At 46.7% G+C, this 17,105-nt stretch overlaps 1 protein-coding gene across 2 annotated transcripts in view; it reads right to left on the bottom strand.

Moving 5' to 3' along the window:
- Window positions 1-17,105, bottom strand: part of ASTN1 (astrotactin 1) — a 285,725-nt gene that overhangs the window by 67,594 nt on the left and 201,026 nt on the right. For both annotated transcript variants that reach the window (XM_036344655.1, XM_036344656.1), the window contains exons 10-12: window positions 10,709-10,846; window positions 10,050-10,200; window positions 981-1,147 (exon numbers count right to left, since the gene is read on the bottom strand). In XM_036344655.1, the coding sequence (XP_036200548.1) occupies window positions 981-1,147; window positions 10,050-10,200; window positions 10,709-10,846 (456 nt within the window). The remainder of the gene's footprint in view (window positions 1-980; window positions 1,148-10,049; window positions 10,201-10,708; window positions 10,847-17,105) is intronic.

Genomic DNA, 17,105 nt, shown 5'->3' with positions numbered 1-17,105 from the left:
TCTCTCTCTAAAATCAATAATAAACGTATCTTCAGGTGTGGATTGAAAAAAAATGGGCCAAATTTATGTAACATGAAAATGTCTTTAAATATAATTTTAGTCAGTGGTATAAATTACAATTTTAAAGGAGCTACAGAAATCCTTTAAAACCAGGAGGGCCTGAATGCTAATCTTAATCTTCCTAATCACCAATTCCCCAGTCCTGGGGGAGTCACTTACCCTCACTGTGCCTTAATTTTCACATCTGTGAAATGGGGAGGCATTGCCTGCCCTGTCCTCCCAAATGAAATGAGCTGATCCACAGTCAAGGGCTCTTTACGTGGTGTAATTCCTCTGTCTGAGGGAGGGCAGCTGCACAAAATGCTGGGACTTTGGAGACAGAATTTAATTATGTCTCACTCCTCCTCTTCTCTGATAGTTTAGTTCCACACAATCTTTCCCAAGCTTTGGACCATTGAAAGGTTGTCACAAAACACCTAATTAATAGTTCCACAAAAGATGGTTGGAAAATTCCAATGTAAGCAGGAAATAACTGTGGCCATTTTCCTTGTCTACAGGGGTGGGACCCAACTTTCTCTAAGGGTCTTCGCAACTCTGACTATAAAAGGGCTCCTCTTGGTCAGCTGGCATGGCTCAGTGGTTGAGTATCATTGGAGGTCATGGTTCGATTCCCTGTAAGAGCAAATACCTGGGTTGTAGGCTCAATCTCTGGAGTGGGGCGTGCAGAAGGCAGCCTATCTATGATTCTCTCTCATCACTGATGTTTCTATCTTTCTCTCCCTCTCCCTTTCTCAGAAATCAGTAAGAATATACTTAATTTTTTTTTTAAAGGACTGTTCTTCCAGTCATGCAGGCTCTTTTCTCAGAACCTACAGGCTGGCCTGGGGTGACCAGCTTATTCAGATATTTTTTAAATTGGGTTTAGCACTAAAGTCCCCCATCCCAGCAAACCGGCTGGCCTCATGGGAAGCTCAACTCACCCACAGAACATGAGGATGTTGTACAAGGCGGGGTCGTCCTGGAAGGGTACCACCTGCTGGAGACACAGCTGCTCACAGCCGCCATTGAAGCCGTCGGAGCAGTCCACCCCAATGTGGCGGTCATAGCAGCCAGAACTATCCTTCATGGGGCTGAGTCCGGAAGGGCACTGGCACAATCAGAAAGCATCCACACAGGTGGGTGAATCAGGGGGGTGGGTTCTCTCGAAACTGGCATGTAGCTGCTATTTTATCTGGAGTGTGACCCTTATTTTAACACTCACATTGAAACCATTAACGTTGTCAAATAATGTAAAATTCCCCGCTACGCTGGACTATGTTTAAAAGCAAGGGACCTTTTGACATCTTGCTTCTTCTCTCTGGGCACAGACCACACACATTTGCATTAAAGCCAATTCCTCCAAAAAGGCTGGAAGGGAGCATTGTAACAAGACAGAGGAGGTGTGCTGGCCTCCCAACTGGGCCTGGGGTTGGCAGAAGCATGGACATGATGGGCCAGAATTAAAATGCATTAACAGAGATTCCTTTGGGCTGGAGCAAGGGAGTGTTGCTGCTTTAGTATCAATAGGACTTTTCTAAAAAGTGTCTAAAGCACTTTGTCAACATTGATACCAGACACCAGTGTTGGAGGGAATGAAAGGAGACAGGGCATCCAGCCAGGAGGAGAAAGTGGACTTCTTCTGACCTTGGAGGGAGGTTTGACTGCTTTCCTTGTGGGAGTGGCCATACTCATGGCCTTTCCTGCAGAAGGACACCCCTGTGGAAGACACACAGACGTGACCGCCCGTATGTGTTTCCTTTGGGTTTGGACTGTATGCATCCCAGTGCCCTGGGTAGTGTTAATGTGGGACATGAGCTTTTCTGCATTGTCATGCCCTCAATAACCACCCCCAAGAGTGAAAGCAAATGAGAGAAGCCAGGAACCATGTCAGCCAGAATCTGGGCGACATGGTGAGCAGTAGGAAGTTCACATGGCATCCATCTTACTCACTGAACATCTCCTTGAGGTAAGCAGGGTGACCATCCTCATTTTATACATGAAGAAACACAGCACAGAGAGCTTAACTTCCCAAAAGTCACACTGCTGGTCATGGTAGGACCACTGGTAGTCCATGACTTAGTTGCTCCATCTTTGGCTTACATCCCAATTAGCCTCTCACACAACAGTCACCCTTTACCACTTACTGGGACCCCCGGCTATTCTACGTGCTTTAGGTACTTCACCTCATAATGCCATGTATTATCCTCATTTTAAAAGATGTGGAAAGCACTAACACAGCCAATTAATGCAGGGACATCTCACTGCACTGGACTCCATCTAAAAGTCAATGGCTACACTTTGCCATCCTGCTTCTGTCTGTGCACCAGATCCTGCACATGTGCATTACAGCTGGTTCTCCCCAACATGCTGGAAGGGTGTAGATCACTTGCCTAGAGCGAGGCAGTGAATATGGGGCAGAGCTGGGGTCTGTCTAGATCTGACTTGCTTTTAATGGCTGTGCTGTCAGCTACCCAACACACTTCTTCAAAACCAAAACCAAACCAAAAACAACTTTCAAAACTCAGAGAAACAGTATTAAACACCTCCTCTCTGTCCTGTCACCTGGCTGCCTCTTCTTCCCCACTGCCAATTACCTTGGCCCAGTAGTGGGACTGCGGCAGGTGCGCCTCTAAACCCACCTCCCCTCCTCCCTGCTTCCCACTCAAAGATCACAGCAGGATGTGCACTGTTTGCTGACACTGATTCCGCAATTTCCCAAACAAACGGGCCCCCTGTGGGCCTTCCAGGCTCCCAGCCCGGTCCATCCTTTTTCCCCCTCCAAAGACAGCTGGAGTGCCGGAAGGTGACAGCATTTAAGGAAGTTTCCAAGGGCTGCCTCGTGCTGGGCAAACCGAGATGCTCCAGATGATGGTAAACAAGCAAATGAGGCAGCTGAGGATTGCACCCCACATTTTGTTAGCCCCCCACCCATCCGCTTCCTTGGCCATCCAGCTGCTAAGCCAGATGTGCTACCAGAAGGGAGCTGGCATCACCCTATGAGGCAGCCCAGGCACAAATGTGGGTCTTGAAACACAGAAGTTTGATTGGAATTAAATGGGCTGCACTGGTTGCCATGAGCTCTTTTTTTTCTATAAAGCTTGAGAAACATCATCAGAGTGGAGATAAAGCCAGTCCTGTCATTCCACCTCACATGCTTTCAATCCTTGGACCAGCTAGCTGTTTCAGTCACCACCAGGGCTCCCATCTCCTCAATTACCTCCTTTTCCCCAAATGCTCCATTAAGCATGGTTTCAGGCAAAGACTTCACCAAATGAAACTCAAGCAGGCTTTATTCCAGAACTCCAAAATCGGGCACATCCACACCTTGTGTGGCCCTGGTGTCTAGATGACATTGGTGTGTCAAGTGGGACCACCTGGTATTTACACTTTCTTAGGAGATTTGAAGAGAAGACAGAGTTAGCTACTTTGGAGTTTTCTTTTCTTATGAGCAAAGCTAAAAATAACAGCTCTCAGGAATTAAGCAATTCTACATGCAGGACAATCTATGTATATTCAATCCCAACAACACAGGTAGACTCTTTTTCTAGTTTTCTTCAGAGGGCAAACAAACTCAGAAAGATTAAGTAATCACTTGGTTAAGGCCACAGAGGTGGGAATCAGATTTCTGACCTAAATCTGTCAGGCCCCAAAGCTCATGTGTGTCCCTTCCACTCTGCCATATAGCATCCCAAGTATGAGAAAACCTGGGTTTCCTGGACCCCCTAAAGAAATATAGTCAATGTGTTGACAAAGTAAATCAATTCTGTAGATTTGTTCGTCTGATTGTTTTAAGCAACTCCTGGAGTACATTCTGAAGTCATTTATGGATTTGTATCTTTAGCCTAATATTCATATATATTCATTCTCTCTCTCTCTCTCTCTCTCTCTCCCTCTCTCCCTCTCTCTCTCTCTCTCTCTCTCTCTCTCTCTCTCACACACACACACCCATATTATGGTGTATATATTTATAGGACGAAACACTGCAAACTGCCCAGAGCCATGACCTTGAAAACAAGGCAAGATCCTCAATCTCTGAAAAAGATGCAATTATCTTTACTTCAGTATAACTTACTTGGGCTGCAGTTCAGAGGAAACATTTTTGAAATTATTCCCAGAAAAGAAAAAAGAAAAAAAAAAGAGAGAGCTGAAACCAAAGACACAGTTTTCTTTTTAACTCTTACTGAACTAGAGCCCTCACTTCCCAAGAAGGCTAATCATTCAATTTTCTCAAGGTGTGAGTTTGTTTTTACCTAAATGTGCCTTGTGCTATGGTATTCATATGCATTTTGGGTTCCTCAAAATCTACATATAAATACAAAGACACTGCCGGCTCCACACCATGCCCTCCTCCTAGAAGTGTCTGAGCCATAGGCCAGCCGCCAGGAGAGAAATCCTGCCTCCACAAGGAAGGAGCTCTTTCCTCTTTGCAAGTGCTGGCCATTCTCTTCCCTGGCGTGTGGACAATCCCTCCACTTATTCCTTGAAAGAGGACTGTTTGCTCAGGAGGGAGCCCCAAGGTCACACACTAACTCTCACTGCACAGGTTCCATTAAGCAGTCCCAGAGCCTTTATAAACCACAGGCTCCACAAGAAAATTCTCTCTATTATGGCAATAGCCCTCCCCCATCAAGAAGGTCTAATAAATGAACTGCAATTTCAGTGACCCCTAAAATATACAAGGTTAATCATCTTTCATGAGATGCTCATGGCTTTTTGACTTATTACTTGTCTGAGGCATAATTTGCTAATGAGTTTAAAATGATTTTCTCCATTCAACTGCTTTTCTTCCCCGTCTTTCCCTTCTTTTTCTACCAATGGTTTCGGAGTTGATTAATCACTCAAGAGTCTAGTCAAATGTCGCCAAGCCTGAGACATGCGCACCTGATGCAGATTATGAGCTGGGTGTTATGGGCAGAGAGCATGAATAATGGACGCAGGAGCATGTTTGGGGCTCTGGGAGAAGAGGAAGAAGAGGAACCTCTTCCTGTATCTAAGCCTGCCTCGCCTTACCTGGGGGACTCAGAATAATTCCTACTCAAAACAGGTTCTCTTTTCCTACATGTCACTTTTATTTCTTTCATAAATAGCAATTCCCGAAATTTTCATGAGTCTGACTTGGAAGCCTATGGTATGCAGGACTTCTCCAAAGGGGAAAAGTTGGAAGGAATTAAATGTGAGTTTCAGCTTCCAGCCCCTGAATTGCTAAAAGTCTCTGACTCGCACTCCCTACAAAGAGGAAAAGGGAGGGTCATCTGTAATGAGCTCTGCACAACTGTGCTCCAGGAGAAGTGAAATGACACATTTGGTGGAAAACCACTGTGGACAGCATGTGGACAGAAGGGCGGCGGGGTCACTGTGTAATTCAAAGCTCATTAGAGCGTAATGATCTGGCAGCGAAGGTCATGTGTCCAACACGAGAAAGCTGGACGGCCAACCTCTTGCTTTCCAAGGCCACAGTCTCTCACCTAAGCACATGCAGACATGTCACAAAGCAAAGGCATTTGGGGGCCACTTTCAGGGTAAGTGTGAAGATGAGGAAGGAGCAGTACAGAGTGGGCTTTCCACTGTATTTGCGCATTGGAAAGCATTTCAAAACTTTCTTTTATTTTATTGATTTTAGAGAGAGAGAGACAGAGACAGACAGAGACAGACACTGATACGTTGTTCTACTTATCTATGCATTCATTGGTTGATTTTTGTATGTGCCCTGACTGGAGATCAAACCCACAACCTTGGTGGATGGAGATGATGCTCTAACCCGTGGTCAGCAAATTGCGGCTTGGCAAACTGAGGCTCGCGAGCCACATGCGGCTCTTTGGCCCCTTGACTGTGGCTTTTCCACAAAATACCAGCTCTTCCACAAAATACCGATTTCTGCGCATGGGCCACAAAGTTTCAATTGCACTGTATGTGCGTGCCCACACGTGGTATTTTGTGGAAGAGCCACACTCAAGGGGTCAAAGAGCCACATGTGGCTCACGAGCCATGGTTTGCCAACCACGGCTCTAACCAACTGGGCTACCTGGCCAGATCTGAACTTTCAAGCAAAGTTTTATATTAATTTTTAATAGGTGGGCTTGATATGAATAAAAATGCCCTGTTATAGCCGGGAATGGCTGGACTACAGTCTTGCCTACCAAGTCTGCTCCAATCCATACTGCCATCTCTGAGTGGTGGCCCCCAAGGTTGTCTGCAACATAATCTCCAAACCTATAAACATGCCACCTTATATTTGACAAGAGTGGTTTTGCATATCAAGTTATGACTTTTGAGATGGGAGATTAACCTGGATTACCCAGGTGAGTCTGATGTGATCACAAGAGTCCTTAAAAGTGGAAAGAGGCACAGAACAGAAGAGAGAGAGGACTGCAGAAGAGTGGTCAGAAAAATGCAACGGCACAGCTTTCAGGATGAAAGAAGGGGCCATTAGCCAAAAAGAGGTGGGCGGCCTCCAAAGCTAGAAAAGGAAAGGCAATGGTTTGCCCCCTAGAGCCTTCCAAAAGGAACGCGGCCCCACTGGAGCCTTGAATCTAGCCCAGCGAAACCCATGTTGAATTCGCACCACAGAGCTGCAAGATATAGATGGGTGTTGTTTTATGCCACTAAACCTCCAGTAATTTGTTGCAGCAGCAACAGGACACTAATACAGTAACTTTGCAGAACCCCAACAGGCTCCACAGACAGAGAATAAATGCTCTTGTGCCTCCTAGGCAGGACCCAGTTATTAGCAGTGGGAACCATTCCAAAGGGTCAGCAAGCTCTACGTTTGGAGAATGTTCTGGTTTGGAAAAGAGCAGCTGTGGCTTGTACAGGCGTGTGCCTTTCACAGGGATCTGTTTCCTGTCCTCAGAGACCATATAAACATCAGGGCAATTAACCGGGTAGCAACTAACCTGTGGGAGCCCATGCAGAACTGAGAAACATGTTGGCAGCTGAGGTGGACCAGCCCCACCTGTCTGCCTTGTGTTCAACAGGAGGATATGAAGTACACACTGTCTCTTCCCACATCTTTGCTCCTTTCCCAGGTTCCTGAAGGGTCAGTGTATTCCGAGTTCATCCTCTCTCTTTTTATAAAATACTAGAGGCCTGGTGCACGAATTCGTGCATGGTTGGGGTCCGGCTGGCCTGCCCCAATTGGAGCCCCATCAGGCTGGGCCAGCTGGGGGGAGGGGCCAATCAGAGGCCGGGCTGGCCAGGGGCAGGGGCCGTGGGTGGTTGGCTGGCCCCGCCCCGCCCCTGGTGGAACTCCCAGTTGAACTCCTGGTCAAACTCCCAGTCAAGGGGACAATTTGCATATTAGCCTTTTATTATATAGGACTACAGGCCCAGTGCACGAATTCATTCACTGGTGGGGCCCCTTGGCCTGGCCTGTGAGATGGGCTGAAAAGGGCTCTCTGACATCCCCCCAGGGATCCCGGACTGCAAGAGGGCCGGGGAGGGATGAGGAGGTTGGCCAGCCGGGGAGGGACTGCGGGAGGGCTCCAGGGCTTGTCTGGCCCATCTTGCTCAGTCCTGATCAGCTGGACCCCAGCAGCAAGCTAATCTACCAGCTGGAGCGTCTGCCCCCTGGCGGTCAGTGCTCATCATAGCGAGCAGTTGAGCAGCCTTAACAAATCATTAGCATATTACTCTTTGATTGGTTGAACGGATGACCAGACACTGAGCATATTAGGCTTTTATTATATAGGATGCCTTTCAGCTCAGTGCCCAAAGAACGGAATGTCAGGGTTTCTGAGAGGAGAAAGGCAGCTGTACAGCTGATGGCATTGTCCCTGGTCCACTTCCAGAGGACATGGGACCACTCTGCTACACAGCAGGGCTTGAGGAAGGTGTGGATGCCCAGGAGAGTCAGGGCAGCTCAAAGTCAAGTTCCTAATATACTTCTCTGCAGGGGTACAAGAAACAGGATGCAGCACATCAGCTCTCAACTCACCAATCCACCTGCATCTGGGATCATGTGCTTCAGAACCAATGGAAAACATTCAATTGACAGACCTGCCAGTTGGTTTGGCCTCACCTCCCTCCAAGAGCCACGTGGACCAGTGACTTCTATTTATTATGCTAATACCAAGCCCTGGCACAATTGGGTGACTTTCTGCAGTGGCTCCAATTGTTATTGCAAATGCATATTCATCAGAACTATTCCTGTTAGCTCTGTCTCACAGATCAGTGTTAAAAGTACAAGAATACATCAGCACAGCTCCATGCCAAGTAAAGGGGCTAGGATCACCAACAGAAGGCTTTTGACAAGCAAATCCTTAGGGGCTCAGGAAAGGTGCAGAGCAGTGGGAAAGCATGGAGTCTATCCGCATGCATGTGTGTGAGTGCGTGAGCATGCACGAACTCATATGGGGCTGGCATGGAAGTGGGGATGCAAAGGATGTTCAAAAATGTGCACAAACAGTGTTTTATACTTAGAGTGACCCAAGAGAATAATGTAAAATGATAAGTTGAAATCTGGATGATGGAGACATGCAGGCTGAATAGTAAAAAATATTTTTTTAAAAAAGTGTCTCAGCTGGAACTCCATTACAGTGAAATTATCTCCTGAGGGACCCAGTTGGGAAACTCACTGCCTAGACAGCAGAAAGTGGACCAGCCACAGGGAGGGGGACATGGACTGACCTGGCTGCCTTCAAAAGACTTGGCCCAAAGAGCATTTTTCTTTGTACTTTTCCTGATAGTCCAATCTCTTTACTTTCCCCTCCCTTTGATGAACCTGCCAAGTTCTCCACCTACCTGCCCCTTAGCTTTCTTTCTTTCCCTTTTCCTTTCTTCATTATCTCCCCCCTCCTCAGATAAATTAGGCCCTTGTCAACTGCTGCCTAATCTGTGAAAGCCAGGGAGGCCCCAGGCCAGAGTGAGCCCCACCTGGATTCCAGGTTCATACCCATCTTTGATGAGAATGGCTCCCTGAACAGAGCAGGTGCTCAAAGATGGGGAAGAGGAGGGTGTGAACACTGAAATCGGCCCAGCATCCTCACAGCTTGCTCCGGCTTTGGGTCCCCTGATAAGAGCACAACTGTCAGACGTGGAAGCAAGACGAGACACCACATCCTCCCCAGAGATGGAAGCCCTGGCCCTGCCCTGGAAACACCACAGGACTACATGTCTCAATGAATCATCTTCCCTCTCCTTCATGCCTGGCTTTCCTGCCTTCTTTCTCCACCCCTCCCCCTCTCTGAGAGGACTGCATCATTCTGCCCTTAAAAGAAGAAAGTGCTGGAAACAGACAGTAGTGCTGATGGGCATGAAAATGACAATATAAAAGCACCAGCAGCTGATGGCTCACTCTGCCCCACCTCCATTTGCCTGTGTGGTTCAATCAGTCTTCCTATCCATGGCATGGGAGATATCCCAGTCCACTCTAGCCCAAATAGTCTTCCTAGTTCACAGCATCACATATTTTATAGGTATCCAAAGTCTATATAGGTAATAACAAAGTAAGAAACCACCTTTCCCCAGGTAGGAGTTCATTGCGATGGTCTCAAAAGGGACACATTTTTATTTTTTCTATACCATTCTTGGCTTATTTTATATAGGTAGATTTTTCCTAAAATTCCCTATTACAATCAGTGTGATTTAAGTCTAAACAAAGGTAGTTTTTTCCCCCTAGAATTTCCTACTAGAGTAAATACAGTCTATTTCCTATAAGAGTCAATATCATACTATTAGCAGTTAATTAGTTCTCAAATTGTTTGGGGGTATTCCTTACCAACTAGACTGCAAGACTGGAAAGAAAGAATCATGGTATATAATTCAGGAGATTTCCCTTGGATAGCTACAGGTGATCCATAGGTGCGCCATAAATATCCCTTGACTTATTGACTGGTGATTAGTATCTCATCTCTGTCAGGAGGAGATTCAAAATTTAGACTAGAGTGCAGCTACAGTGAGGAAGAAGCAGTCTCGACCCTTTCTTTTAGTCATAGTGTATTTTCATCTGTATATCTGCATTGTGTCTGATCCTGTGCCCTCTCCCCACTACAAGCTCGATAGGGCAGACCTACCACACAACCAGTAGAGTCCAGCTTGCGATCTGAGATGCAGCGGAAGTTCTTACTGCAGCCCCCATTGTCCTTGCTGCAGTCCCGCACTGGCCCGAAGGAGTCAAGGAGCACCTCCAAGCTGTCGAAGGAGGACGAGGTCATCAGTTCCTCTCTGTGGGGAGAACACAGGGACATGGGAGGCGTCAAAAGGACTCCAGGTGCCACAAGTAGCATCACAATCCACGGTTCTACCTGGCCAGCCAGATCATGTCTTACTCCCTCATAAAAATTCGAGATCAACCATGCTCTGAGCCTTGAGCTAACAAATTACAGACATTCTCCATATCTGGGAGCTGAGCCAACCCTGAAAGGCCTGGTCAAAGAAGGTCTCATCTTGGGTTAGGAAATTAACATGTTATCCCCTGTCAGTCCTTACAGGACCTGAGATGTGCTTACAAATTCTGCTTTTATGTCTTCTCCCTGTGCCTGAGCCTTGGGGTGTGCAATGCTGACCCAGATAGAGGAGATCCTGGCACTGCGTAGAAGGAATGTAAAGGCAGCCGCCAAGTTCTCTTTACAGCTTGTCAGGATTCCTTTCCCAGGGTCCTGGACTTGAAGGTGGTTTTTCCCTCAGTCTCTCCAGCCAAGAATGGGCCTCAGCACCTGGAGGCTGGACTCACCTGACCTCCACTGCATCTTCCATCACCGTCATGTCCGTCTTACACTTTGCTGACGGGTTGATAGCCAGTTCGGCTGGTGGGATCACAAAGCTCTTGCTGAGGGGCAGCCACATGCCCTCGCCCAGGGTGTAGGTGAATCTGCAGGGACAGCCACCACCAGGGGGTTAGGACATGGTTACCACCGCCCCTGGGAGGACCTAGCATCCATTGCCAGCAAGCTTCCCTCTCAGCCTCCGCAGAAAGGATAGTGATTGCCACTTTGTGGATGAGCTGCCTGAGTCTGAGGGAGGCGGTGAGGCCCATTCTTGCTCACATGTCCAGACAGTTGGAGAACTGATCATGGCACCCACTCACCAGCTGTGAGAGTGGTTTTTATCAAGTCATACGAAAGCATGTTCCAGTTTCCTTCATATTTGAAGCTGGGCGCCCTCTATCTTAAGTCAGATATAATTGGAAGAATTTTAATTGAAGAGACATTCCAGCCTCCCAATACCGCCATCCCTTAGTTTGCACTTGCGCAGGGGTAGCAATGGGGTCTCTCTGTGCCTGGCAGAATGCTACCCAGGAATAGGAGGGAGGACAGCTCCCTTTTTCTGGCTTCTGTGTGATGGGAACACTGGAACCAGGAGCCAGGGAGAAGGGAAGGGGGATGAAGGAGACTGGCCCAGATGTATCCTCCGCACTCCTCCCCACACCCTCAGCTAATGGCCTTAACCCTGGGGAGACAGGGAAGATTTGGTGGTGTGTGTTTTTATTCTCATAACAAGGGCTAAAAGGAATAAAAGAATCAGCATTTCAAGGGAGAGCTTAGAGAGACCATTAGTGATTATTTGTTTATTTATTCATTCATTCATTTTATTTCAAAGGCATTCAAATGCTCTCTGTTCACAGTCAAAAATAGTCTGTGGGATAAAAGCCAATGTGGGTGGGATATCACAAGGCAGTGGCAGTCTGGTGTTGCCGTCCAACTTAATGTGCAGGGAGGAATAAGGAAGGATGCATATGATTAAACAGAATCCGGCACAGGCTCCATCAGCATGCTGGTCACAGAGGACCACCTCAGAATCCGACTCCTTCTCTCTCCTAACCCAGTGCACCTTTCTATTCTCTCTGGGCTGTCTGAGAGCTAGGAGACCAGATGGGTGACTTGAGATATTTGGGGAGGAATGTTGTCCTCTCTAGGATGCTGGCCATGAGAATGCCCACTGACCAAGTCTCAGGAGTTGCAAGCAGCCATGAGATTTCACTCACTTCCTGAATGGCAGCTCTGGGCAGAAGAGCAGCTCTAAGAAGAGAAAACAGGTGCCCCAGAGAGAGGCAAGTGGGAAGTGGCCAGGATTTGGGAGACTTCCTCTCCCCATCTACTCTCTTACCCTTAGTCCCCTATCCAAAGACCTGCTAGGCAAACACCTGCATTAAAGAGCCCTGAAGTATCAGAAGAGCTTGTTGATCTGAAGGAGGCACTCAACCTTTCCCATCCACAGGAAAGAGAGGCAAGAGCTGGGCTAGGTGTGTGTAGGGGTGGTCCACACCAGATGTGGAAAGCCCATTGCTGGGGGACAGAGGAGGAGACCCACCACTTCACCCTTCTCTAAGCAGCTGGTAAAACTGAAGGCATGGCAGCCCCATTACACACATGCACACACACATGTCAACTGGCAAAATGAAGGAGACCGTATTCAGGGCAAGTCATTGTCCCAAGGTACCTAGGATCTGGGACTCAAGGAAAAATGTGTGTTGGAGGTAACAGTGTGCAAGATTTGCGTTCACTTTGCATTTAGTACTGAATATTCTTGAGACAGCAACATTATGATAGGCCCCATTACTGTTGTGCAATGTGTACTATTTCAAAGAAAACAGGCACACGTTTGAATGCTGCTGGAGGGGGGAGGGTGGGGAGAGTTTATTGGGACAGAGTTTTTGTTTTCTATTTTGGTTTTAAAATGAGAAGTTGTGCATTGATGCACAGCAACAAATCAGTGACCTGTAGTTCATCATTTATGCCACAGATTTTAGGCAACGGTTGGCAAGTCTAGCACTTCCTGGCGGTGAGTTTTTCTTTTAAAAGAGAGAGATCATGTCCATCCATCTGTTTTCCCTTCCTCCTCTGCTCATAGGAATATTTCAAAGGAAAAAGCAAACCACATCTTTCCCCAAGTGAAACTGTGGACAGCACCCCAGGCCCACAGAACGAAGTTCACATCTCCAAAGACACCATACTCTGTGCTTCTACAGAGCAACCTGATTCTAGCTCCTAAAGATGCCCTCATTTCTCCCCGCTTTGCCTTTGCCCCTAGTATTTCTTCTTCCTGAATTTTCTCCCCTTTCTTCGTTGCAGGAGTCCCGCTCATTTTAAGACTCAGGTAAGGTCCCACCCCTCCAGGATCTTCGCATCCAACCCTCAGGCTGAGCAAGGGACTCTCCTCTGTATACATGCTCCTGGTGATGATGAGTTGTGCCCATCTTCTCACCACTGCTCAGCAGAAGGTGCTCCCTTAGACTGCAGAGGGCAGTGCTTGTTCATCTTTGCATTCCCACTGACTGATACAATTTCTGGCCCAAGGAGATTACGCCTTAAGTATTTACTGACTGATCAATAAGTAGATTGTTCTTTAGTTTGCACATGCTACCCGGAGAGAGTTTCAAATTTCAAATGCAAAAGTAGAAGCAGTGGGGAAGATTTCCTTCGTTTAGAGCAGGGTATGGGTTCACCTCTGGGTTGGAATGGACTTAATGGTCAGGGTGGATCTGGTTTTGACATTATGAGAAACTTCCAAAGTTCACAGAAGTTTCTGAGACACAACTTTGTACCAAGTTAACAAGAAAGATAGTGTCACATTCACCTCTGGTGGAGTCAAGGTGAAAACCTGAAGGGCAAGCCAAATCAGGTGTAGGGTGAGACGAACCTCTAGTGAGAACTCTCAAAGGGGCAGGTGGTCTGCAGAGCCACCTCATTTATCCTCACAACAGCCTTCCAAGAGTGGTCATTTGGCCCATTTTACACATTTGCCCACTAACATTTTAATGTGACCTCTTCAAGATCACCTTTTCATAAGTGGGAAGATGGGGGCTGGTCTGATTCTCTAAGCAGCTTTCCAGCCCATACTGGCTCATGCCTACGAAATTCTAAAGTTTTCTTTTATCTGCAAAATCTACTAATTCTAAATATAGCCCAAACTGTGAGAGAAAAGCAGTGTCCTGAAATCTCATCTGTCCCTCATTCATGCAGATTTGGCAGGAACAACCTCAGAAAGCCATCAAAGGAAGTTGGTGAGCATCTGGAATGCTTTCCCAGGTTGGGCCTTCTCTTACAACAGCTGGTGGGGCCATCACAGTTGGTGGCTTGGCTGGAGGCTGAGTCGTGTACATGGCCTTGGTAAACAAGAGCTTGACACTTCTATTCAGAGGCAAATGCTCACCAGAGCACAGTGGACAGAACTGGCCTGTGCTCTCATGTGCTGGGCATGAGATGGAATGTGGAGAAAGGGACAAAGAGCTCGTGGTCCACTGTCTGCACTCTTTTCCCAGAGCAGCCATTCCCGGAGGAGGTCTTGTTCCCTGGGATGCAGGTGCACACTTGGGGGGAAGGTCTCTGAGAGAGAAATCTGGTTTGAAGTAATTCCGGCCACCAGAAGATCCAGTGAGATGGAGTGATCTGAGCCATCATGGAAAGGACACCTTGGGCACTAGACTGGGCTTGGTGCAAAGATTCAGCCTTTCCCCTTGGGCCCTTTGAGTCTAGCTGGGACCCTTTCCAGGTTCTTTGGGATTGCAGATTACCAAGGTTAGGTTGAGCATCAGATCTTTTCCTAATCTGGTTTCAAGTCCTCAGGAAATACCTGAAATGATCACCTACAAATATTTGTTAAAGACCAACTATGTTCAAAATTTCATGTTAGATATTAAATATTTAAAGCCATATATGACACTTCCCTCAAAAAGACAACCATTTCACTGTAGAAATCAATAGGTAAATTAAAATAAATATGAAATAAAATAATTGACAAATAAATATTACAGCCAGTAAGTTACAGAAATTTGGAGGGGAAAGGTCATTGTGGATTGGTGCAGTGGGTTGGAAAAGCTGTAGAGAAGCATTTATCAACACTAGTAAAGATTAGAATTACCATAGGGTTTGTAAAAAAACACAGACGCATGCCCACATCCCACCCCCCAGAGCTTTTGAATGAATTGATTTGTGCTGTGTGAGATCACTGGTCGTTTTAAAGCACACTGGGGATTCTCATGGAGGCTAAGGTTGGAAAACAATTCTTGGATGAGACCATAAATTGCATGAAGTCAGGGACTATCTTGGTCATATTTTTTTGGTTATAGCTACAGTATCTAAAACAGTGCTTTGTAATAAATAGCAGGTACTCAACAGACTTGATCTAGGCCATGAAAAGGGGTAGTGTTTATATTAGGAGGAGAATATGCACTCTTGCTGGAGGAAAGAGTAGGGGTGAGTGTACAGAGGAAAAAATATTCAAGTTCTAGAAGCAGTACATCAGTTAGAAGATAGATCTGATGGTAAGAATGGAAAGCTCTATAAGAGAAAAGCAGCCAATTAAAAGGGAGCTACACATTGGCATTCAATTGTGGGAAGATTTGAATGTCAACATTTAAATTTTCTTCCATAATCCAGGGACATGTGCAGTGGCCTGGAATCCCTCAGAACACGAAATCACTGGTGAACGAAGTAGCGGACAGTCACGTGCTTCTTCAAGAATCAAGAGTCACTAAGCAGGTCACAGGATTTTCCCGTGGCCACTGACAGTCGGTTTACTCAGAGTGGTTTTGGTTCAAGTTCTTAATACCTGAAATCAGGGAATCATGACCCATTGATTTCATCTGAGAGATGCATTATTGCCACGCTGGTGACCAGAATGATTCATCACTTACTGATGAACACACTGGCTCCCGAGAGAGAGCACTGACGGCACGTTCCAGCCTCATAGCCAATCCCATCTGAAGTGCTCAGGTGTCACTTCCAGGTGGCAACTAACGAACCTGAAAAGAGTAAATGGTGCTTGTGGGGATGCAAACACATTTTTGGTACAAGTTCTGCTCTAATAGCTATTTCATTAAGGAGCTTGCTTTTCAAAATGTTAGTGTCTTGACTTTTAGGGGAGTGGCAACTTATACATGTTCATCAGCCTGACTTGGCCAGGCTCTCTATCTGCCTTATCTTTATCACCCTTGGCTGGTCCTGGCAGATCAGTAGTCAAAAAAAAGGGGGGGGGGCGGGGTCAGCCAAATGATAAATCATTGTTGAAAAGTTTAAATGTCCAAGTCACAGTCTAAGGATATAGCTGTCTTTTCCTGTAGCACAAATCCTCAAAAGAAGCCTGTAGCCAATGCCATAAACATGACTCAGCCTGCCCCAGGAGAGACAATCAGGAGAGAAAAGTTCGGGAAGAGAAGGCCCCAGGAGGCGTGAATCTGTAAATCTGCACTCTTGCTAAGAGCATGCCTTAGGAAAACGCCTCAGTGGACAAGCCCAGCCCATCCCCAGCAAGCAGGGAAGAGGAGCAGGAGGAGATGGGGCAGAGGAGCCAGCTCCAGGAGCAAGTGCAGGAGCAATATTAACACCTAGGCCAGGACTGGCTGACAGGAGGGGTTTGCAAAGGCAGCAGTGAATATGTGAGGCTCCGCACACTATCCGAGTGCAGTGAAAGGAAGCACATTTGTCCCACCTTGCTCACCATTCCTCCCTAATGCGATGTGGTAGCTCAGAGCATCCTTTGACATCAGACACTCCTGCAGGATTGTTTCCTTCCTCCACAAGAGGGTACCCTCATAGAGGGTGATGTATTCATCATATCCACCCTGGCAGGCCCAGCAAGGTCTCTGGCACTTAGTGGGTACTCAGCAAATGCATGTTAAGTGAAGGATAAATTGACAAAATAAATGGATAAGATCTTAGTTTGAAGTAAAGATGTGTTCCTGCTAAGGTCTGGTGTGAATGAGACTTTATAAAAATCCAACAGTTCACAGTCACAACCCAAATTCTTCCTCTGCTTGTTGAATTTTCTAATATGTGACATTCCCAGGTATGTAGGTAGAAATTAGGCAGGGATTAGAAACATCCGATTTGATCAAGAGGATGGCAGGTAAAATAAAATAATAATAAAGTAGATCTAAAAAAAAGGGGGTGGCAGGGCCAGAAAGATTAATTTTGAACAACTTAAGACTTTATGAGGAAGGTGTGAATTAAGTGCACAAAGGGGATGCAGAGAGGGGCAGTAGCTGCGTGTCCTGTGCTGGTTTCTGTGCTAGGGGTTCTCCCTGCATTACCGCACATATTCCTCATAACAAGAGAGCCATGCACGTAACAGAGTCCCATTTACCAAAGTGGAAAGTGGAGGCTCCAGGATGTGAAGTGAAGCACCGGGGT

The sequence above is a fragment of the Myotis myotis genome, unplaced genomic scaffold (genome assembly GCF_014108235.1).
Source record: "Myotis myotis isolate mMyoMyo1 unplaced genomic scaffold, mMyoMyo1.p scaffold_m19_p_18, whole genome shotgun sequence".
In the NCBI taxonomy this organism is placed as follows: Eukaryota; Metazoa; Chordata; class Mammalia; order Chiroptera; family Vespertilionidae; genus Myotis; species Myotis myotis.
The sequence above is the reverse complement of the archived record's forward strand: the minus strand, read 5'-3'. Positions and strand labels throughout refer to the sequence as shown.